Source organism: Protopterus annectens, chromosome 11.part0 (assembly GCF_019279795.1).
Source record: "Protopterus annectens isolate FY-2018-M chromosome 11.part0, PAN1.0, whole genome shotgun sequence".
Classification (NCBI taxonomy): Eukaryota; Metazoa; Chordata; order Ceratodontiformes; family Protopteridae; genus Protopterus; species Protopterus annectens.
Window position 1 is genome coordinate 49,176,468 of NC_056745.1, and position 25,475 is coordinate 49,201,942.

The 25,475-nt window shown below is 43.5% G+C and overlaps 1 protein-coding gene across 1 annotated transcript in view; it reads left to right on the plus strand.

Annotated features, from left to right (window-relative positions):
- Positions 1-25,475, plus strand: part of ADAMTS20 (ADAM metallopeptidase with thrombospondin type 1 motif 20) — a 3,636,702-nt gene that overhangs the window by 761,788 nt on the left and 2,849,439 nt on the right. The window contains exon 10 of the mRNA XM_044087413.1: positions 5,876-6,017. Within this exon, the coding sequence (XP_043943348.1) occupies positions 5,876-6,017 (142 nt within the window). The remainder of the gene's footprint in view (positions 1-5,875; positions 6,018-25,475) is intronic.

Sequence of the window (25,475 nt, forward strand, 5' to 3'; positions counted from 1 at the left end):
TATAGACCTGTTTGCCTCCCCCCAGAACTACCAATTGGACTAATTTTGCACAAGGACTCCCCAAAAACAAGCCTGGAAAGTGGATGCCCTGCCCTTCAGCTGGAAAAACCTATCAGTCTGTGCCTTCCCCCCGCTGCCTCTGCTCTCCAAAGTACTACCAAAAGTCAAACAGGACAAACCAAGGATGATTTTGATTGCTCCAGATTGGCCGCGCCAACACTGGTACCCCCTCCTGTGCAGTGTGTCATGGTTATCTCCATGGCAACTGCTTCAGACTCCTTCCCTGCTGTCTCAGCAGGAGAACCAGATTCTGCACCCTCAGCTTCCAACACTGAACCTTGCAGCCTGGCTAATTACTTAAACTCTCCCTTACCATCCCTCAGCAAACCTGTGATGGATTTCATCTTACAGGCAAGGAGGCCTAGTACTAGAAAATCTTATGCTGAAAAATGGAAAAGATTCTGTGCCTGGAACCAATCTCAAGGGATGAGCACAGCAGCACTCAGTTTACCTCAGATTTTACAATACTTAACTGAGATGCTTCACAAGGGCCTGTCCTTTTCCTCCATTAAAATCCATGCCTCAGCCATTTCAGCTCATTATAACACAGAACCTCCCCTCTTCTCTCATCCATTGCTCAAGCAGTTCCTCAGAGGGGCCAAAAAATTTAAACCACCCAGGAGAGCTCCAACCCTCAGCCTGGGACCTTAACTTTGTATTGGAGAAACTCACTCTACCTCCTTTCGAGCCAGCTGCTACTGCAGACTTCAAATTTCTTTCTTGGAAAACAGCTTTCATTTTAGCAATCACTTCAGCTAGAAGGGTATCTGAACTACAGGCCCTTATGGCAGTGGAGCCTTTCATCATCTTTCATGCGGACAGGGTGTCACTCAGAACCAATCCATCCTTCATGCCCAAGGTGGTATCCAGTGTGGCTCTTAATCAGTCCATTCATTTGCCAACCTTCTTTCCCAATCCACAGAACAAAGGGGAATGGATACTGCATTCCTTGGATGTGCACAGACAACCTAGATTCTACTTGCACATGACTAAACCTCAAAGAAAATCTGAACAACTGTTGGTAGCATTTGCTGCAGGGGCAGAGGGGAAGGCTATTTCAAAACAGACCATTTCTAAATGGATAAGCCATTGCATTCATTTCTGCTATAAGCACCATGGAAAACCTATCCCCCTCAGATCAGACCTCACTCCACCAGGGCTGCATCTACTTCTACAGCCTTTCTCAGAGGCGTTCCTACCAGGGACATCCTAGAAGCTGCTACCTGGAGTTCTGTACATACTTTCACCAAGCATTATCATTTGCCAATTTTTTCTAAATCCAGAGCTGGCTTTGCCGATGCAGTCTTGCAGGGCCTTATAGCTGGCCCTAATGCTATTTAAACTCCTCCTCCCAACCATACATAGCTTTGGGAATCTACCCAAATGTAATGCCTGCAACAGTGAAACACGAAGAACATAGTACAGTTGTGTGCACTTACCATAAATGTAGATGTTCGAGTGTATTCACTGTTGCAGTCCTGGTTACCCTCCCCCCTTCCCCTCTAACTTCTTTTGGATATACCTCTTCATTCCTTTACTATACTTAAAAGCCATTTTGGTGCATTTGCTTTTTTGTTGGAAGTATACCTTTGTATTTTTATGTTTAATTGCTTCCAATTAGGAGGGCACCTGACATCTGGGGCAAGAAAAACTGATGTAATGGCGTCGGCTGCATGTTTTACACCCCTGCCGACCTGATGTCATGGAAGAAGGGACAGCAACCGACACAGGACCCAAGACTTTGTTAATCAGGCCGACTGAAGGCAACCTGCAAGCAGATTACCCCAAATGTAATGACTGCAAAAGTGAATACATTCAAACATCTACATTTATGGTAAGTGTACACTACTGTACTTTTTTAGCCTGGTTGCGGCTTGAAGGGGGGTTGGGTGGGACAGAAACTTCGAATGAGACAGACTGATGATCTGATCTCACCAGGGAATAACATACTTTGGGAGAGGTGCAGCGGTTGCCCATGTTGGTGAGAACAAAGTCCAGAATTTTATCTCCCCTTGTGGTGGGGGGATGAGCTAGTCTAATGCATTAGAACTGATGTCAAGGAATCGTTGGGTGAATGCATGAGTGCAGGAATAGTTCACCCAGTCTATGGTAGGGTTGTTGAAGTCACCAAGTATCAGGGTGTTAGGGGGTACCTTGATGGAGTCAAGTAGGTCCAATTAGGAGGAGTGGGTGTCCTGAGTCATGTTGAGGGGTCTGTAGCTGGCTCTAACTTGGATGGGTGTCTTGCCATCTGTCAGTTTCACCTGGAGTAATTCTAGTGCATCATGCTGGCAAACCAGTCTGGAGGTGTGCCTCTCTTTAATGAAGATAGGGACTCCACCACCCTTAGTCTTCCCGACCTCATTTTGGGGTCGGAATGTGTGGAATGAGGTATAGCCTGGTAAGGCAGGGATGCTTTCCTCAGCCCTGAACCAAGTTTCCATGACTGCACAGACATTAGCATCTTCCAGTGTGAGGAGAGGCACTAGTAAATGCAATTTCAGGTTAAGGCTCCTGGCATTAAACAGCATGGCTTGCAATTTGCTTTTTGACAGATCTTTTATGTTGGTAGATTTGTCTTTGGGAGATAGCCTAAAAAAGGCACATTGGGGGAGGCAAGAGCCTTGGCCAGGATCCCAAATCCCAGAGGTGACAGGTAGAGGCCATCTCTTGCAAAGCATCAAGGCCTGTCAACCATGTCATTCCAGGCAGACAGATACTCTATCCCCTTGGAAAGACACCATAAACTAAGACAGTTGTTGAAGTCAGTTGTTTATTGTTGGTATTGTGGTGTCATTCTTGGTGAAGGTAAGATGCTGCTTAGGGCTAGGGTCATACATGCCTGGGACACACACTCTGAGAGCTCAATCATCTCTTTTTTCTGATAGTCCAGGGAGGTACGTCTCAAGTCATTCACACCAACATGGACAATGACAGAGTCATACTGGTACCTGTTGTGTAGAGACTTATATGCGTGCATGATGTGGCACATTCTGGCCCCTGACAGACAACTGACCGTGACCTTTTTCTTGTTGACCCTGGTGAGGGTGGCATTGGTGTGTCTCACAACTGAGTCACCAGTGACTAGTATGTTTGGTATATTGCTATGTCTTATGGGCTGCGTTAGTTTATTGTTATGCCTTATGGGCTGTGTTTGTGAGACACTGGTGTGTTGTCTGCTGTGTGTGATGTGTTTGTTGCTATGTGTGGAATGTGTGTGTGTGTTTTGGAGGTCTCTGCTGTTTAGGTAAGTTTTTATTGAGGACCTCTGCATAGGGGTGTTTGTGTGTGTGTTGTGCTTGGCTATGTGATGTGGGTGATATAGTGTTTGTGTTGGCACTCTCTTCTTTGTCAGGAGTACTGGCTGTGGCGCGAGAGACCATGGATTCTATGTTACTGATGTAGATGCATTTCTCGCAAGTGGAAGAATTATGTGCTTGGAGAAGAGGGTTGTCTGTGAACATGAGGCAGTTGCTACACTGTCACAGTATGCTCATGTTGACCAGGCTAGCAGGATAAACTGATGGGAATTGTCCAGACAGTGTCTTGAAACTTGGATGGACTTAGGGAGAGAGGGTTTTGATAAGGGTTTGTCCACAAGAGTGTAGACCACAAAAACCTTCTTAAATGTAAAATAACTGGCCTGAAGCTCAAGTGCTAAAACCAATACCAATGTGCTATTATTCACTGGTATTTATGTCACCTTTTTAATGTCATGTTTAGTAAAAATGTTTAAAAAAGGAGAATTACCCACTGCTGTATTATGTATATTTACCTTTGAAACAGATCTTTGTCACAGTTTTGGCATGGTAGCATACCTAAGAACTGTGTAGTACAACAGCAGTAGGTACCTGTAAAAGTGATGTATTGTCATTTTTAACTCTCCCTCTCCCTTTCTTGCTTTGTCACCATCCTGGTTTTTTTTTGTTGTTGTATATTATATATAAATATGTGAACAAGGTAAGCACACTGGACCCGAGTGTCCCTTTTCAGGGTTGATCCAGATGCACTGTCCAGTTAAACGATCGATTCAAACTATGTACCAGCAAACACTTACCACACTAGATCTATCCCCTCACTTAACCATTACATTAACCCTAACTCAGATACACTTGCACATGCACAGTAAAGCTGTCCCCGTACTTAACAGTTGCACTAACCTTAGGACATTCTCACACACACACACACACACACACACACACACACACACACACACGCACGCGCACGCACACGCACACGCACGCACACACACGCACACAAACACACACACACACACACACACGTGCCTCAGGGGAGCACTTGTGTTTTTCAGCTAAGCTGCCATTCATAGAAATGAATGATTATTTTAACTTATGGTGCAAAAAAAAAAACAGCTGAAGCCTTGATCAAACAAAAATGAGTTCAATGAATGCTTCTGTACCCGTACATGTAGCATCTGCCAGAGCTGTGCATTTCATGCCAACTCACTATATGCCTCCAGGCCTCCCTGTCTGTCAGGTGGAGGTGGTCCTGTGTCTGGGCATGACCTGGGGGTGACCAGAGTAACCTCTGACTTGTTCCTCTGATTACAGTGCTGGGAGATCAGAGTTTATCACCCAGTAGGAGTTGTAAGAGGGGATGGGGGATGCTTACATTGGCTAGCAAGAGAGGGTTCTTGTGTTGATTAGAAAGTTACAGAACTGTCAATGCCTCCTCCACCACTTAAGGGAGGGCCCAGTGGGGAAGGTAGTTATAATAGTGACTGACATCTTCTTGGATCTTCTCTAAACAATGGTGGTCTGGATCAGGGTAACCACCCTGTCCCCCATCATGGTGTCCCCCTTATCTGCGTGCCACCTTCCTCCCCTGTGTGTTATACAAGCTTCCCTATCACCACTTGTCCTCCCTATGTCTTGTAATCAATGTACATATTGTGAAATCACCCCACTTTGTGTCAGGACTTCCCTGTTGATCTTTTACTCTGATTTATATTTCTTTGTTTGCCTGTCCCTAATTCCATACCCCTATTCTCTTTCCATTCCCTGCTTTCCCCTTATCTACCCAATCTGCTGCTCTTGAAAAAATGGTCACCTGACCCGAAAATAAAAAGTATATCCTTCCTCCTTTTCTTATCTGTCAGTCTTACTTACCTTCCATGTGTCCTTGTTCATGTTCCTCTACTTGCTTTAACCCTTTTTCTAACTTTCCTATACCCCCCCTTTCAATGAATAAAAGAGTACTGAAACATTGCTGGAAACCATTTGTGTAGCATTGATAACTTGTACTTGTGCATGCACATGTTTGCATGATTACTTCATGCTTGCTAAGAGTGTTTGAGAAATCACTAGCTGCATTTGTAGAAGGATGCTCTCTCTCTGTCAACACTGTCATTTCAACAAGCAGGCTTCTCATTTAGTTACTGCTCAGGCTGTAGATTTTCTACTTGTTAATTGATATTTACCTTTGATCTGCATTGTCCCTCTTGGCATCTTCACCATAACTTTTGCAAGGTCACAGTTGGCATGTTTTTGAATTTCAGAGTATGCTTGTAGATACTTTGCCTTTCAGTATATTTCAGAAAAATAACAATGTTTTGTAGTGCACAAATTTAATTGTTAATATATCGGAAGTGTCCTTGGTGTTTTTATTAAATCAGAAACTTACATCACCAACAAAGTTTCACCTGTCTGTACTGTGCAATATATATATATATATATATATATATATATATATATATATATATATATATATATATATATATATATATATATATATATAGATAGATATGTATTATGCCTGGAAAGTACTGTATGTGTTTTATTGTTTATTTTTACAGCACTGGTTATGGAGAATGCTTGCTTGATGAACCCTCAGCTAAAATCTTTGAACTTTCACCTCAGCTACCTGGTCAGCTATATAATGCCAACAGACAATGTGAACTGATGTTTGGACCTGGCTCTCAAGTCTGCCCGTATCTGGTATGTTACATTGCTGTGTATCTGAGTTTCATATACTGAGTACAAGATCATTTAACTTATGCTGCTTAACAAAATGAATTCAGCTTTAGGGTAGTGCAAACCCATGTTTGTTTACTAAATAAAACAAGTAATTGCATTTGATTTTGATTTTGCAAAGAAAGAAATCACAATGTTTAATGTTTTATCATAATATAGAAACCCAACCTTTCTTTGTAATATTTTTTAAGCAATGCAAATATTTTATAGCTCATGGAGTGCTGAGACTGCGCTGCAACATCAGGAAAAAACAATCATATTACGTGCTTTCCTAGCATGAAACCCTATTGTAAAAGCAGTTAAGAATGCTTAAAAGTTTGTTAATTACCCGTAAACACTGTTACAGTTCGGCCATTTGTTAGGGGTATTGCTGGCCAGCAAAGAACAGCGGTAAAAGGTAAACAGATTTTAAAACCTGTTGGAACTTTCCTCTGCCACACTTTACCACACTTCTAAACAAAGTGCGTGTCAGGACAAAGTTTCTAATAGCTTTTAAAGCTCTTTATTCTTCAGATGGACATTTATTTCTGCCTGCTGTCTCTTTGACAGAAAAAGGCTTTCAAAGGCTTTGAAAGCTGTTAATACACTTTGCGATCCTGACCCCTTTTTTTTTTTTGCTGTAGCTGGTATTACATGGAGCCGATAAAGCTCCTTGTAGAAAAGAATTGGGAATGTGTCTCCAATTATAACCAGCTGTGTTCTCAATATGGATGCCAAGATTATTTTTTGATGTCCATGTTTTGAAAATGTAATATGTTGGTTATGTTTGGAGACTCGATCACAATCCTCTGTATTAATACTACATTTACATTTATATATACTGTACAGTCTTGTTGCATGGTGCACTTGTTTCTGCATTGACTGATGTTAAAGACATTTTGTCAGTAATTAACTAGTGACCATATTCTTTTATTTTCACTATGTTACAAATCTTGACAATTAAGACTAGTCAATGTTATTAAGTAGATATATATTTTTAGTACTTTTTACTAAGTCATTATCCTCTTCAAGTTCAATTTTAATTACAGAATCCCATATGGACCATTTTTTAATATGGAATTCTTCTTTTGCTCTGTAATAGTTCCTAATTCCATATTTTTAATCACCTTTATCATCTTTTTTCCTCTGTTACTGATTCTTTGTCATTGGTTTTCCATTTTTAGATATAGCTTTCTTAGCCACTGTCAGCATTAAAGACAGCAATGCTTTCACTTCTTCAGTGCATGTTATTTTACACCAGTTCAATAAAAACACACACACATATATAGATATACTGATGTTAAATTGTCTTCCAAGTGTAAGACTTATATTATTGAAGTCATTTTTGTACTGAAGCAATGCTGTACATTCCCAAAATATATGCTCCCAAGAATGTTTTTCTGAACATTCACATCTCCAGCATATGCCTGTTGTCTGTGGAGACCTTTTTTAAATCTCTTTAAGGTATAGAAATAGTTATGCAAATATTAATTTGTCTGCATACCTAGGATTAGGACATATTTTTCTCAACTAATCATCTGTAATGTCTTTATTTAATTGCTCACCCAATACTGTTTTCACTTTTGTGCTGTCTTGTACTTGTACTCTCAAATGTGATATTGCTTTATATGATGTACTCATTACTCTTTTCTGTTTTGCCATTTCTGTTGTGGACTCTGTTATTCAGTCTACAGTTTGTGTTTTAACAAAATTACTATCCATCCTTTGCATATCATCCTCTAACACTAGATTTGCATATGCAAAATTACCTGAGTTCAGTATCCCAAAGACTTGTCTAGCTCCATTCCATATTATCATCTCAACTCCTTTTATCATCTGCTCCCAAAGTCTGGGTTCTTTGTTATTTCCTTTCCAAATGCTGATTACATTTTCTTCTACACCTTTCTTATTACTTGCTAGACATGCCTGCCAATGAAGGTGGGAAAGTGTCATTGAATTCAGAGAGCTAGTGACTTTTGATATGGCACCCCAACCCATGTAGAAAATGGCAAAAAGAGGAATAATGATGACGTTAGTTATAGTTACATACTGTAACCTACTAATTTTATTCCATTTTTCCAAGGTCAAACATCTGTATCATGAAGCCTTGCTTAATACTGCTGTGCAAATAAGCCCATACATAATGCTCTTTATATTACTTTCCTAGAGCTTCCCAAGTGCTCATATGTGATCCAGTTGATATTCATTCCCACTGCCTCAGTGGCATTTTGGGTAATCTGCCAAGGTAACCCAGCAATGCTCAGTCATCAAAAGCTCAGACCTGCCCCCTTCCTGTGAAGGCAGATTCTCTGATCATATCCTGAGAGGGGAGCCTTTTGCTATGACAGGAAGTGGGTGTTCAGTCTTTTTCTGCCATCCAAGAAAAAATGGCCTCTGATTCTTCACAGGATCCAGTGCTGATTTTTCCAGCTTACTGCTCAGATAAACCCCAATTGGGGACCCCTTCCTCTCATTTTATTATTAGATTTTTTTATTTTTTTTATTTTTATGTTCATTAAAATATATATTTATTTTAATATTTTATTTCTGTCAGAGTTTGCAGTAATTCCTTGGGAATTTCTGCTTGAAGTGTTCATTTGGTTACTGTCTTTCACAATGTTTGTTTTTACTGTTTCTGAGAATCTTTCAGTATTTCTGTCAAAAGTGTAGTATGTATGTGTGCTGTTATACACTAGATGACTGACTTTACTGTTGTTATTCTGCTTTATTTTCATGTTTTGTTAGAAAAATATGCAGAACTTGTATTCTTCAACATTTATACATTATTTATTATATGTATGACTCTCTGCGTTTTTAACATCAGATTGCAATTTTACAGCAAATTAAGTTACTTGAATGTACTGTGTAGATGTTACTCCCTCTGACATGAAAATGTAGTTTAAACTGAAGTTCAGCACTATTTTATGGCAGTATTATGTGAGTAATGTGTGTGTGGAGCTAATTTTTATCACAGGTTTGGCACCTTGGTTGTTTTGGTGTTTGGGCTTTGTTTACTAGAAGTGCTTTAAATTCTTTTAGCTGTAAAAGAATTCTGAACACATTTCAGACTATTTTTCGGATAATAGCACATTTTGGCAGAGTTTGTTCATGTGCGGACATACTTATTATTAGAAACTTTTAATACTTATTGTGATACATTATTCAGTGCTGTCAGTTTATTATTCTGGGTAGTATTTTCTCCCTAACTTGATGAAGCCTAACTTTGGTACCCCCAATCAAATCCAGGAGCACCTAAAAAGAACAAAAATAAAAAAGCCTCAGCCTATGGGCTATGGTAAGTGATTCTGTAGTGGCCACTGCTCAGCCCACAGACCACTTACCTTTTTCCCCCATCTTCCTTTAATGTAGCTTTGCCAACCGCTATGGAGTGGGGGCTAGAGACATCCTCCTGGGCTGTTCAAGTGTCTAGTAAGGTATGGGAGAACCTTGCCCTTTAGTTCCTGTCCAGGATAACAGACCCCTTGCCAGAGTGTGATCTCTGCAAGGGTTTCAGCACTCGGACCATTGCAGAGTGGGGCAACAAATGGATCCTCAAGGGTCTGTTAAAATGCCCTTTTGGTGGGGAGTCTTTGTCTGAGGTAGAGACATCAAAGTCTCCCAAAAAAAGAAGCAAAAAAGAGGAGCTACTCTGTTCCGGAGTCTCTTAAATCACTTGATTCAAAATCTTTTAAAGACCAGGTTTCTTCCTCGGAACTGAAGCTTAAAGTTTCAAAATTGACACCTATAACCATTTTGGTGCCGAAGCCTATAACTTCCCCCATGGTTCCGACAACTATTACTGAGTTTACAAAATTCACGTCAGTACCAACGACCCTGTCTGCACCAACAATAGTTTCTCCAGTCATACCAGTCAGTACCCGTCCAGCACAAACTATTGGTCAGCAGACTGCGGTGCCAAAGGTCGAATCCTTACCCAGAACTAGGTAGTCCCCATCTACTGATCCCTTTTTTGGTCAGCAATTGAATCCCTTTATTGAAAGTCCAGAATCACCCTCGGGGATGTCTCTTTGTTCCACCAGGAACCTTTCAGAGCTTGATGTACTTCGGTTAGTGGATCAGCTCTTGGCGGCCAGAGGTCTTCCAGCCCCGTCTAGGACCTTCCTCCCATACAGAGCCGAGGTCTACTCTTCAAGGACTCCAACTTATCTTCCTGCTTCAACCTGTCCGCAGGTCTTGGAGCCTCCGACTTTGATGCTGCACCCAGTGCCAACTACTTCGGTACCGATGGTGGACCTAACCTTTGTTCCAAAACCCACTCTGTGGTCCTCTGCTCAGTCGGAGTCAACCCACCCATGGGACCTTGAGTTGGCTGCCAGCTCCAGGATCCCTGGTTTGGTGCCAATTTTTTCCATGGCACCATCTACGGTTTTGTGTGCTTTGACAATTCCAAGTCCTCTTGGGGCTCCTTCTCTGGGGAGGTGAGCTCGTCAGAACGGGGTGTGACCCCAGTTCCGAGGTTGTCTTTCTCTGTTCTGGGTTGCCATCCCTCTTCAGGTGGGCCTGCCTTTCAAATTATGGAGAGAGCTCTCACCTCAGCAGGCTCACAGTTGGCACCATCCACATCGGAGTGTCATATCTATGTTTCCTATGGTTTGCAACTGTCACAATCTGCTACATTGGGGCAGTGGTCATAAGAGCAGCAAGACACCTTGTTGCAGGGTAGCCTCTCTTCGGAGTCCTCCTCAGACATTCTCCCTGAAAAGCCACCTCATAAGAGAATTTCTCACTGAGGATACAGACTACGATGAAGGGTAAGGGTCCCTACGGTCACCCCCTGAAGATGTCTCCTTCGGAGACATCCTGGAAATCTTGAAACAGAGGGGTGATTGGAAGCTCACAAACCCTTCCTCCGAGGAGTCTGTCTTCTTGCAAGCTTTTCGAGCCCAACCTTCTGCTTCTTCAAATAAAAAAGAGATAGCAGCAACCAACACTAAAATCGACTGTTTAATGGCAAATAAAAATAAAAAACAGTTCAGCAAAAAATTAACTAGATGAGCACTTTCAGGCTTTGCCCTTCGTCAGATAAAAAACTAAAATCAAAACACTCATTTTAAAGGAATGACAACCAATCATAGTTCATTATTGAACCCACAGTTTTTTAAGGGCAGGCTTTAATGGAATTACCTTATTGAGTCCAGGATGTCTGTGTGCTGTAAGCTCCACAATCCAAATGAGTGTTTTGATTTTATTTTTTTATCTGATGAAGGGCACAGCCCGAAAGTGCTCATCTAGTTGATTTTTTGCTGAAATGTTTTTTATTTTTATTTGCCATTAAACAGTCGATTTTAGTGTTGGTTGCTGCTATCTCTCTTTTTTCTTTGTGGAGTTAGTGCTGAGCAGCTATACCTTCAGTGAGGTTTTTACTTTATCTTGTTTCTGGACCTTCTGCTTCTTGGGGTGACTCCACCTGTTGATGAATTGGTCATACTCATCGTGCAGCGTGCTTGGAAGGCCCCTGATACTATAGTGCCAATCCCCCGGAAACTGGACAAAATTCTCTCTGCACTAGAAGATCAGCCCCACTGGTCTAAAGGTTTAGCAGTAGATGCTATGGTGGTGACGGCTGCCATAAAGAAGGAACTCGCAAAGGAGAGTCCTGCTGTCCATCCTCCAAACCGAGAGTCTCGGATGATGGACAGATTCGGGAAGTGGGTCTATGGTTCAATGACCTTTGCCATATCGTCGTTGAATTACTTGGCACATTTCACGCGTCTTCAAAGGGACCTGATAACTGAGCTCTCAGGGACCTTGGCAGGTGCAGTGTCTGACGAGATACGTGATAAGCTTGCGACCCTGGAATAGATATCCAATTCATCCATGCAGCTTATTGCACACACAGCCAAGGTGACAGCCAGGGCAGTGGGTACAGGTGTTGCCATTAGGTGTCACATCTGCATGTGCTTATGTGACTTCGCGGATCTTTTCAAGTCTTCCTTTGTCAATGCTGTGGTTGATGCTACCTCATTATTTGGCCCAAAAGTCAGACACACATTAGCCAGGTGTGTGAAGGACAAAAAGACCCTTCCTGCTGTGGGCATGTGTTTTTCCACTCCTTAACTACCTTATTCCAGGAATCAGAGGGGTGGAAAGATGTGGTTCAGAAAGTCCTAAGGGCCTTTTAGGGACACACGTGGTGAGTTTTCCTCCCAGGGCAGAGGGGGAACTCATCAGGAAGACACCCCTCCTGTGGCAGAGGGGGCCCATGTAATCAGGGCTCCAGAGATTCTTTCTCTGGACAACTGTACCAGTGCTCCTGTGCAGCGGCCCGATTGCTTACCTCTGGAGGCAGTTGGGGGAAAATTTTCTCTGCACCACGTAGCCTGGCACTCATTAACATCAGATTCCTGGGTGCAAACGATAATTACCAGAGGTTAACATATCCCCTTTGATCTTTATCCAAGACCACAAAGAAAAATCCCAGATGTTCCACCCAGTCAGAGGGATGCAGCCACACTAGAAGTTCAAAAGCTGCTTCAAAAAAAGAGTCATCCAGACAGTTCCACCAGACCAAATAGGATCCGGATTTTACTCAAGATTCTTTTTAGTGCTAAGAAAGACAGGGGACTGGAGGCCAATTCTAGACCTCTGTATTTTTGAACAAGTTTGTTCATCAGACAAAATTCTGGGTAGTCACGGTACAGTCTATCCTTTCTTTTCTGGAGAAAGGTGATTGGATGTACTGTACAGATCTTCAGGGTGCATATTACCACATAAAAATGCACAAGCGCTCCAGAAGATACCTCTGCTTCTGGTTGGGGCCAGTCATTACCAATTTCAAGCACTGCCCTTTGGTCTCACCACAGCCCCCAGTGTGTTCACCAAATGCATGGCAGTGGTAGCAGCTCACCTAAGGCTACAAGGATTCTGTGTGTTTCTGTATTTAGATGACTGTCTCTTCACCACCCACACCAGGCATCTATTGCTTCATGCCTTGGACTCCGTTCTAAAGCTGACAGAGTTCTTAGGCATTTCCATAAACAGTAAAAAGTCAAAACTATCCCACAAAAAAGACAGAATTCATCAGAGCAACATTCAACACAAAATCCTGCGTGGCTGCTCTGCCTCTTCACAGACTTCAAAGGATGAGGTCATAGTCTCAAGTGATACTCTCTCAAGACAAAGTCCTGGCTCGTTTAATCTTACAACATCTGGGATCCATGGCAGCAACAATCACCCTAGATGTTCATCGTGCATACAGCTGCAGTCATAACAGATGAGTTCTCCTGCTGTCAGGCGGGTCCTCGGTCGGCCGAATTCCAAAGTCTAGGTCTGGCGTCTGTTGTCGTCGCCTCTTCCCTGACGTCAGTGTGACAGGGGTATAAAAGAACTAGTCGACGCCGTTTTCTTCAGTCTTTCTTGCTGCGCGGTGCCCGAAGCAGAAGCAGTTCGCAAGTGCCGGTCGGCCAGCTCCTGAAATTACGAAAATTTTGCAACCGAAGTCTTCTTGAACGCTAAGTACCCCGTTGGGGAAACTTTTCTTGCCTCAGACCGATGTCAGACAAAGTTAATAACTGTATTTCATGTGGGAAGCAAATACCGCATAAGGATTTCATTCCCTCTGCATTCCTTGCTTAGGCCCAGACCACGACGTCTCGGTCTGTCGTTTTTGTGCTACATTCAACAAACGCACCATTAAGCGTCGGGCGGAGTTCGCCCAGCACTATTTTGGCAAAAAATTTAACTATATTATGTCGTCGGATACTCCGACTCCAGTTTTGTCTAAAAAAATGCAAAGATAAGGACCGACACACGAGGTCCGCGGCCTCTACAGACACCACATCAAAGCCGACTACAGGTGGTCCGGTTCTCAGCGAGGCACCTACGCAGCCCCTGCCTACCGACGACACTTCATTGGCGGTGTCTTTTGTGCCCGAGGTCGCAGGCTCCTCGGCCCACACCCCGACTACAGATACCGAAGCCACTCTTGGTGGTGAATCTAAAATGTAGACAGGTCTGCCTCCTCTCAAGGTGTCTTCAGACCTTCCTCTTCTTTTTCCATCAAGGCTTTTACTAAGTCTAAAGCAGCCATGCATTCTAAGAGACAGGCTACACAGGGCCCTTCTCCAGGCCCCATACCTAAAAAACAGATGCTTAAAATGGCTGAGGATTTAATTACTCTTATCAGGGGTTCTCAACCCCGGACAAAAGGCCCAGAGTGGAGGAAGAATCCCCCTCCTCTGACCAGGCCTCCATTATTTCAGAGCACTCTGATGAACAGGAACATTCTTACTCCCCTTTTGAAGATTCTGATGCAGAGGAGTCCATTCCCTCTGTCTCCCCCCAGAGGATTACTCAGTTGGGGAAACCTTGCATACCTTAAGGGAACACTTCCACTGGGAAGGCCAAGAGTACTCTGATTCCAAGAAAAGGCTTAGGGATTTTCTCTTGCTACCTCAGCACAGGCCTCTGGCTATACCTCCTGTCTTAGACATACTAGATGATGTGTACTCGGAGGCCTGCCTTATCCCGGATTCTTTACCTCCAGCCCCAGTCAAGCCTGACAGGTACTACCGGCTTCCTGACTCACACCAATTTTTATACAAAAGCCATGCGGCTGACCCAGAAACCATCTCACAGGGCCCCAAGGGAATTAAGGCCTCCACTGCTAAAAATCCATTACCTTCCGAGAGAAATTCCAGATCCTTAGAAAGGTGGGGAAAAAAGGTATACACCTCGGCCACCTTAACCATGAGGGCATTAAACTGCCAGTTCCATATGCTAAAGTACCAACAGTTTCTGTTATCACAGTTGAGAAGTAAAATGTCACAACCTGAACAACCAGACTTGACGGAGTTGCAGGATTTGATGCATAGTGCAGAACAAGTGGGTAAACATACCTTGCAATGTGGTTTTGATGCTCTAGAGGCCTCATGTAGAGCTGCTGTTACAGGATCAGTGATACGTAGACATGCCTGACTCAAGGAGCAAACCTTACCAGATCATGTCAAAGCTAAATTACTAGATGCCCCTCTACAAAATGATGTATTATTTGGTGTTAAAGCTGAGGAGGTATTAAAGAAAATGGAGGAAAAGGCTAAATCAATGCAAACAGTGAAAGATTTTCTACAGGTACAACCTCCACGTTTCAGTAGAAATTGGCCTTCCAAAAATTGGTCATTTCCAGCCCCGGACAGACCTCAAAGAGGTAGATACAGGCGCCCAAGGGGTAGAGGGCAATCTCAAGGATCGTTTAGAGGCAGACAATGGCAAGCTCTTACACAAAGAGGTGGTGAGGATAGTTCGCAGCCATTCAGAAAGCAAGCCCAATGACTTTCCCCTTTGCATGCCAAACAAAGCTCAAATGGCAGCACCCTTAGGCGGAAAACTAGCATTATTTTCAAAAAATTGGCATATTGTCACAAAAGACAAGTGGATCCTGGACATTATAAACAGAGGCTACAGATTCCATTTTCACACCCTTCCAAAAATGAGAGGCATGCCAAACCTGCCACACAATCAAAGGGCAGAGGCACAAAGACAAATTTCAGATCTCATGGACATGAAAGCTATTCAAGAGGTACCAACTCACGAACAAGGTCAAGGTTTTTATTCCAGACTATTCCTGGTACCAAGGAAGGGAAAAGATTGGAGACCTATTTTGAACCTATCCATCCTAAACACATTTTTACTCGTACCAAAATTCAAGATGCTCAAATTACAGCAGCTTCTTCCCATGCTGGGCAAGGAGTCTTGGCTGGTAACATTGGACCTCAAGGAGGCATACCTGCATGTCCCAATCAGACAAAATTGCAGAAGATACCTCAGATTTCTTGCAGGTTCAACCCATTATCAATTCTCTGCATTGCCCTTTGGCTTATCTACTGCACCCAGAGTATTCACGAAATGCCTGGCATCAGTAATTGCCTACTGCAGACTTCAAGGGATACAAATATACCCATATTTGGACGACTGCCTCATCCAAGCGGACAGCAAGCACATACTTCTGAAACATCTGGCTTTTGTAATAATGTTGTTGAATTCTCTGGGATACACAGTCAACAAAAAGAAATCAAGGCTAATACCCTCTCAGAAAATAATTTTCCTGGGTGCCAACTTGGACACAAACACCCAGATGGCCTACCTCACGCCAGAGAAGCAGGGGCAACTAACTCAATACTTCAGAACACTAGCAAATTTCACCAGGCTGACTGCAAGGAAAATCCTGCAGTCTCTGGGATTCATGGCATCTTGCATCCTTCTAATCCCATGTGCAAAGCTGCATATGAGGAAACTTCAATGGTACCTGAAAAACCTATGGTCTCAACACAGCCACAGTTTGGAAACAATAATACCACTAATTCCATGTCTTCAAAAGGAATTTCTGTGGTGGGCTCAAGCATGACAAACAAACACAGGTCTCCCATTCTGCAAGCCTCAAGCAAATCAAGTCATCACAACAGATGCCTCGGACTACGCCTGGGGGGGCACACATGACAGATCGGTGCATTCAGGGAAAATGGTCCCAAAAAGAAAAAGCACCTTCACATCAATCAAAAGGAAATGCTAGCAGTAATAAATGCTATTATAGCTTTCAAAGACCTTCTGCATCCTGGTCAACTATTGATAAAGACAAACAACACCACAGTAATGTGGTACATAAACAAACAGGGAGGAACCCATTCATACCCCCTATGCAGGCTGGCCATGTCACTTTGGAACATGGCTCTGGAATTACAAATCGAACTTCAAGCACAGTACTTGCCAGGCAAGGAAAACACGCTGGCAGACAACCTAAGCAGAAATATGACAGATCCACACGAATGGAAGTTGCATCCTCAAGTTTTTACAGAGATAATTCAAGCATGGGGAAGGCCAGACATAGATCTCTTTGCCTCCCACAAAAATCACCAATTGACAAAATTCTGCTCAAGGACTTTTCATCCAAAGGCCTGGAGAGTGGACGCTCTCTCTTTCAGTTGGACAACAATGACAGTTTATGCCTTTCCACCTCTTCCTCTGCTGCCCAAAGTTCTATTAAAAACCAGAGCAGACAGACCAAAGATGATTCTCATTGCTCCAGACTGGCCAAGACAACACTGGTACCCACTCCTGAGGAGCATGACGCATTCCCCTCCATGGACCCTTCCTCTAATGCCTCTTCTTCTGACTCAGCACAGCTACAAAACTCTTCACAGTCAGCTGAAAACACTCAATCTGGCTGCATGGAAGATTCCTTAACATCACAACAGACCCTACTCTCCAAGGAGGTGCAGGATGTCATTTTGGAGGCCAGAAGGCCTTCTACTAGAAAAGCTTACTCCGCAAAATGGAAACGGTTTTGTGCCTGGAATGAGAAAAAGGGCCAGAAACCTGGAAAACTGAATTTACCTCAAATATTACAGTATCTAGCTGAGCTGCTAAGCAGTGGACTTTCATTCTCCTCCATCAAAATCCATGCCTCAGCCATTTCTGCAGAATACAACACTGATCCACCTTTATTCTCTCACCCCCTCTTAAGACAGTTCCTCAGAGGGGCTAAGAATATAAAACCCCCAAGGAAACAATCAATACCTGCTTGGTACCTCAATTTCATTCTAGAAAAGCTGACCTTTCCTCCTTTTCAGCCAGCTGCCTCAACAGATTTGCAATATTTGTCCTGGAAAACGGCTTTCCTTTTGGCTATCACCTCAGCTCGTAGGGTATCGGAACTACAAGCCCTCATGGCTGTGCAGCCTTTTATCATCTTCCATCAGGACAGAGTTTCCTTACGAACCAACCCGTCCTTTATGCCAAAGGTGGTATCCAGGGTAGCTTTGAATCAGGCTATACACTTACCTACCTTTTACCCTAATCCTCAAAACAAAGGGGAGAGACTACTACATTCCTTGGACATCCACAGACAGCTGCATTATTATTTGGACAGAACAAAGCCTTTCAGAAAATCAGAACAGCTCTTTGTGTCCTATGCTATAGGAGCTCAAGGGAAGCCAATTTCCAAACAGACAATCTCAAAATGGATAGCCCACTGCATACGATTTTGTTACTCTTTTCATGGCAAAACTGTACCTGCAGGAATCAGATCCCACTCCACAAGGGCCACAGCTACCTCTGCAGCTTTCCTCAGAGGAGTTCCTACCAAAGATTTTTGGAAGCAGCCACTTGGAGTTCTGTGCATACCTTCTCCAAGCACTACCACCTACCATTATACTCCAAAACTAGAGCAGGCTTTGCCACTGCAGTCTTGCAGGGCATCCTGGCTCCTCCTAGTTCCACCTAGTGCCTACCACCCCTTTCTTAGCTTTGGGATTCTACCCATCTGTTATGACTGCAGCTGTATGCACGATGAACATAGTACAGTTTTGTACCTACCATAAATGTAGATGTTCGAGTGCTAATACAGCTGCAGTCAAGGTTTCCCTCACTCCTTCCCCTCTTGGGACAAGCCTATTGGCTAACACCTCCTCATACAACCTGATTGGGGTATTCATTTATGGTGTATGTGCTTGCAACTACTGTATTTTGATTGTATGGCATTGCTTTATTACACAAATTTATGTATTGCCTTCCTTCTGGGGGCACCTGACATCTGGGGCAAGAAAAACTGAAGAAAATGGCGTTGGCTGGTTCTTTTATACCTCTGTCGCACTGACGTCAGGGAAGAGGCGACGACAACCGATGCCGGACCTAGACTTTGGAATTCGGCCGACTGAGGACCCGCCTGACGGCAGGAGAACCCATCTGTTATGACTGCAGCTGTATTAGCACTCGAACATCTACATTTATGGTAGGTACAAAACTGTACTTTCCTCTGGTGAGGTACCACATGAGGCTGCTTAAGTTGCTCCTGGCATCACAGTGGTCTCTGTTAACAAACCCAATGTCCTACCCAGTCCGCATAACCAACCGATGCAAGCAGGATTGGTGGATGAAGCCAGAAGAGGAATTATGGAGTTGCCCCTTTTTGCCCTCCCAGCCCAAGGTCGTAGTGACCACAGATGCATCCCTGATGAGGTGGGGGGGCATTTTCAGGGAAAGACAGTCCAAGGCACTTGGTCCCCCTTAGAGGCCAATTTGCATATTAACACCCTAGAACTGAGGGCGGTGCTCTTAGCATTGCAAGCATGTCAATCTACCCTCCCTTCGGGGACAATTGCTATCCAGTCAGACAACATGTTGGTGGTCTGGTACATCAGCAAACAGGGGGGAACCAGATCCTACCCTTTATCTTGGGAAGCCCTAAGAGTTTGGCAATGGGTGAACACCTCCAACCACTTTCTGAAAGCAATGCATATTCTGGGGAATTCCAACGTGATCGCGGACAAACTGAGCAGATGCATACTCCTGCCTCACAAGTGGTCTCTCATTCCCACTATGGCGACGAATGTCTTCTGTTGATGGGGTCAGTCTTGCTGCAATCTCTTTATCTTTCCCATAAACCACAAATGCAGCAGCTAATTTACCCTGTCCCCCCCAGGGGTAGTCCCTGAGAGATGCTGTCTTACAAGATTGGCCCCTGCACTGCTTTACGCCTTTCCACCATTCCCCTAATTCCCCAGTTTATAAAGAAAGACCAACAGTTGAGAAGGAAAATGATTCTTATGGCACCTTATTGGCCCCGCCAAGTCTGTTTCCCCTTTCTCTGGCCTCATCTAGTTTATCATCTGTGGACTGTAGATCCAACTACAGACCTGTTGTCTCATCCGCAGGGTCTGGTCCATCCCAACCTACAAAGTCTCAAGCTGACGGCTTGGTACCTCCACTTCCAGTAATTGCCAGGCAGCATAGTCTGTCTTCCCCGATACTTCTGGCTTCTCATAACCAACCACCAGGAAACTGTACCTTTGTAAATGGAACAGATTTGTGCTTTGGTCTCACAGAGATGGAATTGACTCTATTAATAAGGTACTAGAATATTTATCAACTTTATTCCAATTGGGAGCCTCAGCTTCTACTGTTAGAGTTCATTTAGCTGCTATTTAACATTTTCTTAATGGCTTCAATGACCTTTCCTTAATGTCTCATCACCTCTGTAAAACCTTCCTAAAGGGCGTTTTTACATTTGAAACCACATTTTAAAGAACCTATTGAACCATGGAATTTAACGTTAGTCTTGCAAAGTTTGGTCCGTCGGCCCTTTGAGCCAGCAGCCACATGTGATATCAAATTTTTATCCTGGAAGACCTTATTTCTGGTAGCCATCGCATCAGCCAGGAGAATATGAGAATTGCAGGCTTTGTGTGTGAAAAGTCCATATATCATTTTCCACAAAGAGAGAATATCACTTAGAACTAACCCCTCCTTTCTACCCAAAGTAGTATTGGACTCAAATATTAATCAATCCATAGAGCTACCAGTTTTTTTCCCAAACTTCTCAAACAAAGGAGAATATTGTTTGCATTTGTTGGATGTACACAGATAATTATGTTTTTACTTGGATAGAATGAAATCATTTAGGAAATTGGACTAATTGTTCCTGTCTTTTTCAGGTACTCGACTGGGCAAACCAGTTTTCAAAGTTACTTTATCGAAGTGGTTGAGAGATTGCATCACCTTTGTTTATGACCAAAATAAGCTGAACCTGTCAGCCAAGGTCTAAGGCTCATTCTACCAGACCAGTTTCCACTTCAGTAGCCTTTCATTCTAGAGCTTCTATGGATGACGTTTGCGCAGCGGCCACCTGGGCTACCCCTCATACCTTTATCACTCATTACAAATTGAATATGGTCTCCAGGAGAAGAGCATCCATTGGCTCTATGGTGCTCAGGAATATCCTTCCGTAGGGCCTCTAAAGACGTACAGTAAAAAAAAGTTATGTTCTTACCATAACGTTCCGTCTGTGTTGTCAGTCTTCATTCATTCTTGACATCCCAGCCTCCTACCCCCCCTAAAGACTGCTGGAGATTTGGAACTAGTCCTGGTTCTATAGTAGGGCAGTTGCTCAGACAAAGTTTCCACCTTTTTTTCTTTCTACGGGCAAAACTCAATCTGAGGGGAAGGGAAGAGAGGGACTATGGGTAGTCTTAGCTCGAGAGTTTCTGACTGGTGCAAGCTTGATGCAATGGCCGAGCCGGTTCCGAGGACAGAACTGAGACCCAACAGTCAAGAATGAATGAAGACTGACAACACAGATGGAACGTTATGGTTAGAACATAACTTCTTTTTTCTGTAGGATTCTCTGAGAAAAGATGTTTTAGGTGAGAATCTTGATTAGGTCCCCCTTTCCAGACCTCCATCAGCACTGTCAACAAAATCCTTTTGTTCTCACAAGGAATACCTCCAAAGCAGAGATTTTGGAGAATACAGTTAAGTCATTCTGATGCCTTCCTTTCCAAAGGTGGTTGGATACATACACCTCACCCTGATTTCTGTTCCTTCACTGGTCTGGGCTTCGACTCTGATGCCATCAGATTCATTTTTTTGTCTTGAAGTCTGTGTCCTCAGTGCAGTTTTCCCATATAGTTTCAACACAGTGGTTCCCAGATCTGACTCTTTTAGCCCCAGTCTTGCTGGAGCCGATACAGTTCCTGGACCAAGAGGTTAGGCTGGGTACTTTCACACCAGTCTTGGATCCATTAGGTTCAGTTCCACTGTTATTGTTAGGATTATCAGCCTTCATCTCCTCAGTTGCAGTCGCTGTGTCTGATCCTTTCAGTGCTTTGAGCTGAGAGCTTCCTGTGGTCCTTGGTTCCAGAATTCCGAAGAGACGGTCAGACCTGTTGACTTGAACGAGTCATTCAGGGATATAAAGGCTTTCTGTGTTTTAGGTAGGATAACTGTTTTCCCAGTTAATAACCTTCACACAGACCCCTCCCAGGATAAGATCCACTCAGGGAGTCTCTTCCTGTCTTGCTTCCACCTTCTCTTTAAGTGCCCAGTGGTCAGAGATGAACAGCAAGTCTCAAACCCACTACTCCACAGCAACTTCAGTCCTCTGAGGAGTTAGATGAAGCCACCTCTGTTGCACCAAAAAAGAGGGCATGTAAGAGGAAGCCCCTACACTCTCCTTCAGTCTTCAGCTTCAAATTTCGACTCAGAGGATCATGAGGATTCTTCACTGTCCCCTCCGGAGGACCCCTCATTTGTTAATATTCTAGAACTTAACAGCAGAGGGTTGCTTGGCCCTTAGACCCTCCTTCTCACAAAGAGATGGTTCTGATTGAGTTTTATGGTTTGGCACCATCGGTATCCTGGATGGTACCTCTGGCCAACAAACTTATAGACTTAGAGGCTCTGAGATCATGGCAGGAGCCAGACAATTGTGAAGCATTTCCCAGGAAACTGGATAAGATACTCTGACCTCCAAAAGACAATTTTTTAGCTAAATTCCCAGCAGTGTAATCCGTTATCATGGCAGCTACAAAAAGAGATCATTCAGAGGATTCTCATTTCATCCACCTACCTAATAAAGAGTTCAGAGAGCACTGGATAAGGTATGGAAGTGGGCATACGCTTTGGGAACTTTTGCACTGAGGGCCCTATGAAAAAATTCCAGTTTGATCTGGTCCAACTAGCCCTATCTGTTCTGAGAAGTCTGTTAACAGCTTGCTCTAGTAAGCAACTGGAAACAACCATTTGTACGATGCTGAATATCTGTAACCTCTTCATGCACCTCATGTACAACGCGATGGGTGGTTGTTATAGTTATTATTAGATATCATAGTTTTTGGTAGTTTACAGCAGCTTTTACTGTAGCTTGACCGTCTTTTCTCTGCCTGTTTTTCTTTTATCTTGTTTCCTATTTCTCCCAGAATGTCAAACAAACTATCCGGGTTTAAGTAGTGTGTAGCCTGTGTCCATAAGTTACCAAATTCTGATTCATAGGTTCATAGGTGTTTACTAGGCTAATGACCACAAGGGCCTTTTTAAGCATAGCCATGCATCCCAAATCTCTGACAAGTTCTGATACCCTTGATAAGTGTAAGTGATGCACATGATAAATGTGTGTATTGTCTAGGCCCCTCACATTTGGACACTTCTTGCTCCATTTGTAAAGCCTATGGCCAACAGACCATTGTCGAGAGAGTTGAAGTAAATTAATCATGAAAGGGCTTCTTTCAGCCCCTGTGAGAGAGAGCATTCCTTCATTTTCTGTAAAACTTACCAGCTGGAAAGCCTCAGGAGAAAAGCAAAGACAAAGAAAAAGAGAAGGAAAAAGTAAGATCTAAAACTTCGAGGAAGAGGTCTCTGGGCCATACATCTTTTGATATGGATTCTAAAGTCCCAAAATATTCGGAGACAATGCTTTCCTCAGATCTGATGCTCATTAGACCTGACACTCCTCTGAGGTTCTCACTGGAACTAATTTCTCCTATGCTCCATTCACCAATTTTACAGAAAAAGTGGTACCATCATTGCAGGCCACCCTCTGTTGCTTCATCCTTCTGGTAATACAGGTCTTCTAGGAGCCTCACCGAAGCAACATGGACAAGAGGATGAGATTTCTTCAAACCCAGATTCATTTGAGGGTGTTCCCAGGACCAAGAGAATGGTTTCTTTCCCACATTCAGTAGTTGCTCCTTCTCCAATCTGAACTTTTAAGGATCAGAGCCCCTGGTTCTGACTTCCACCTGAGGCAGGTCTGCATTGGCGCCCAGGATTTGTTCTTCCTTGACGCTGACAAGTTCTTTGAGAGAGTTGGCTCTAGCCGCTTCTGAGCAGTCTGAGTTTCAGGGCAGAAAGATCAGCTTTGACTCTAACAGAGTAGGTTCTGAACCATTCCTGCTTCTCAGAGCCTTGGCTGTAGACAGTACTGCTATGATGTCAACCTCGGATCTGAGCTGTATGGTATCCTGGGTTGAAACTCCTTTGGGGACTTTGGCTTCTAGGGCTTGGCTTCCCAGGTCCATGTCAAGCTTGGCTGTTGAGGCTTTCAAGAGAGTACTGCCTCATTTCAGAAAGAAGACTACCCCCACAAGTTTGGATCTATTCCTTCTCTGAAGGATCTACCAAGGTCCAGATCCTATTCTTCTTGTCCCTTCGGGACAGCCAGTAACCAAAAGTCTTGTACTGGCTCCTATGAAAGAGACCACCTTGGCTTCTGAGTCCTCCCCAGAGCATCCCGCTCAGGAGGTGCACAAGAAGCACACATGCAAAATGAGGCACCTGGATTCCCCTCAGGAGTCTGTCACCACTGATACTGACTTTGAACAGAATGCCCTAAAAGTGGGACCTGGAACATTCTCCTTCATCAAAGAAATCCTTGAACTGCTTAAACAGAAAGGAGGATGGTCCTCCCAGTAGCTATCTCAAGAAGAATCAGTTTTTAGTGAGGCTTTTGATTCTGGCCTGTATATGTCTTGGGTTGTTCCACTCATTGATGATAAAAGTCTGTCTTTAAATGGCCATGGAAGGAGATGGACTCAAGCTGAACCCATCCATATGAAGCCTGATAAGTTCCTTGTTTCTCCAAAGAATCATACCCATTGGAGAAGGGCCCAGCCAATGTATTCCATGGTAGTGGCGACAGCCAACAAAAAGGAATTAGAAGAAAGTCCTTCTGTCCATCCACCAAACAGGGAGTCTCAAATGTTGGACAGATTTGGGAAGTGAATGTAAATCCTGTGTACTTTCTCAGTGAGGGCACTGAATTATTTGGCAGCATGTTACACATTTTCAGAGAGAGTTGATGGAGAACTCCAAATCTCTTCTTGGGACATTGTCTGCGGATCAAAGAAAGTCCTTTGATAAAACAGCTAGCTACCCTCCAGTCCTTGTCTAATATCACAAAGCGCCTCATCTCCAATGTCATGGAGGGTGCATCTAGAGCAGCTGGCACAGGTATATCCATCAGGAAACATAGCTGGTTGAGGCTCTGTGATATGTGGAACATTTCAAGATGTCTCTTGTGAATTCCCCTTATGACAGATCAGCACTCTTTGGTCCTAAAGTGAAGGGCACAATATCTAGAACTGAAAAATAAGGTAAATCTGTTTGTGCCATAGGGAACAAGTTTTCCACTCCTCAAAGGACCTTTTTCAGGAATCAAAAAGGAGGCAGAAAACTGGGTTCTGGACATCCCAGAAATTTTTACTTGGCATTTCAGGAGACGGGGCCCCACACGACAGAGGCAGTCCACATAATAAAGGCTTTATATGTCCTTTCTTTGAGACGACTTTTCAGCGCTCCTGAACAGTTGCCCAACTGCTGCACTCTGGAGTCAGTCTGGGGGTGCTTATCCCTGCATCTAACAACCTAGACCTCCATCGGTCATGAAAAATGGATGCAGATGATCCATAGTCAGAGGTTACTTCATTCCCTTCCACACCCTCCCTTTAGCCCTAAAAAGGTTTCCTAATGTTCCCTACTCTCAAAGAAAAGCAGATGCTTTAGAAATAAGGAAATTTCTAAACAAATAAGGAAACATCTAAACAGTCAGTCATCGAAGAGGTTCCCTAAACCAGAGGATCCAGAATTTACTCAAGGTTCTTTTTATTGGCAAAGAAAAACAGGAACCTAAGGCCATTTCTGGATCTAAGTTACTTA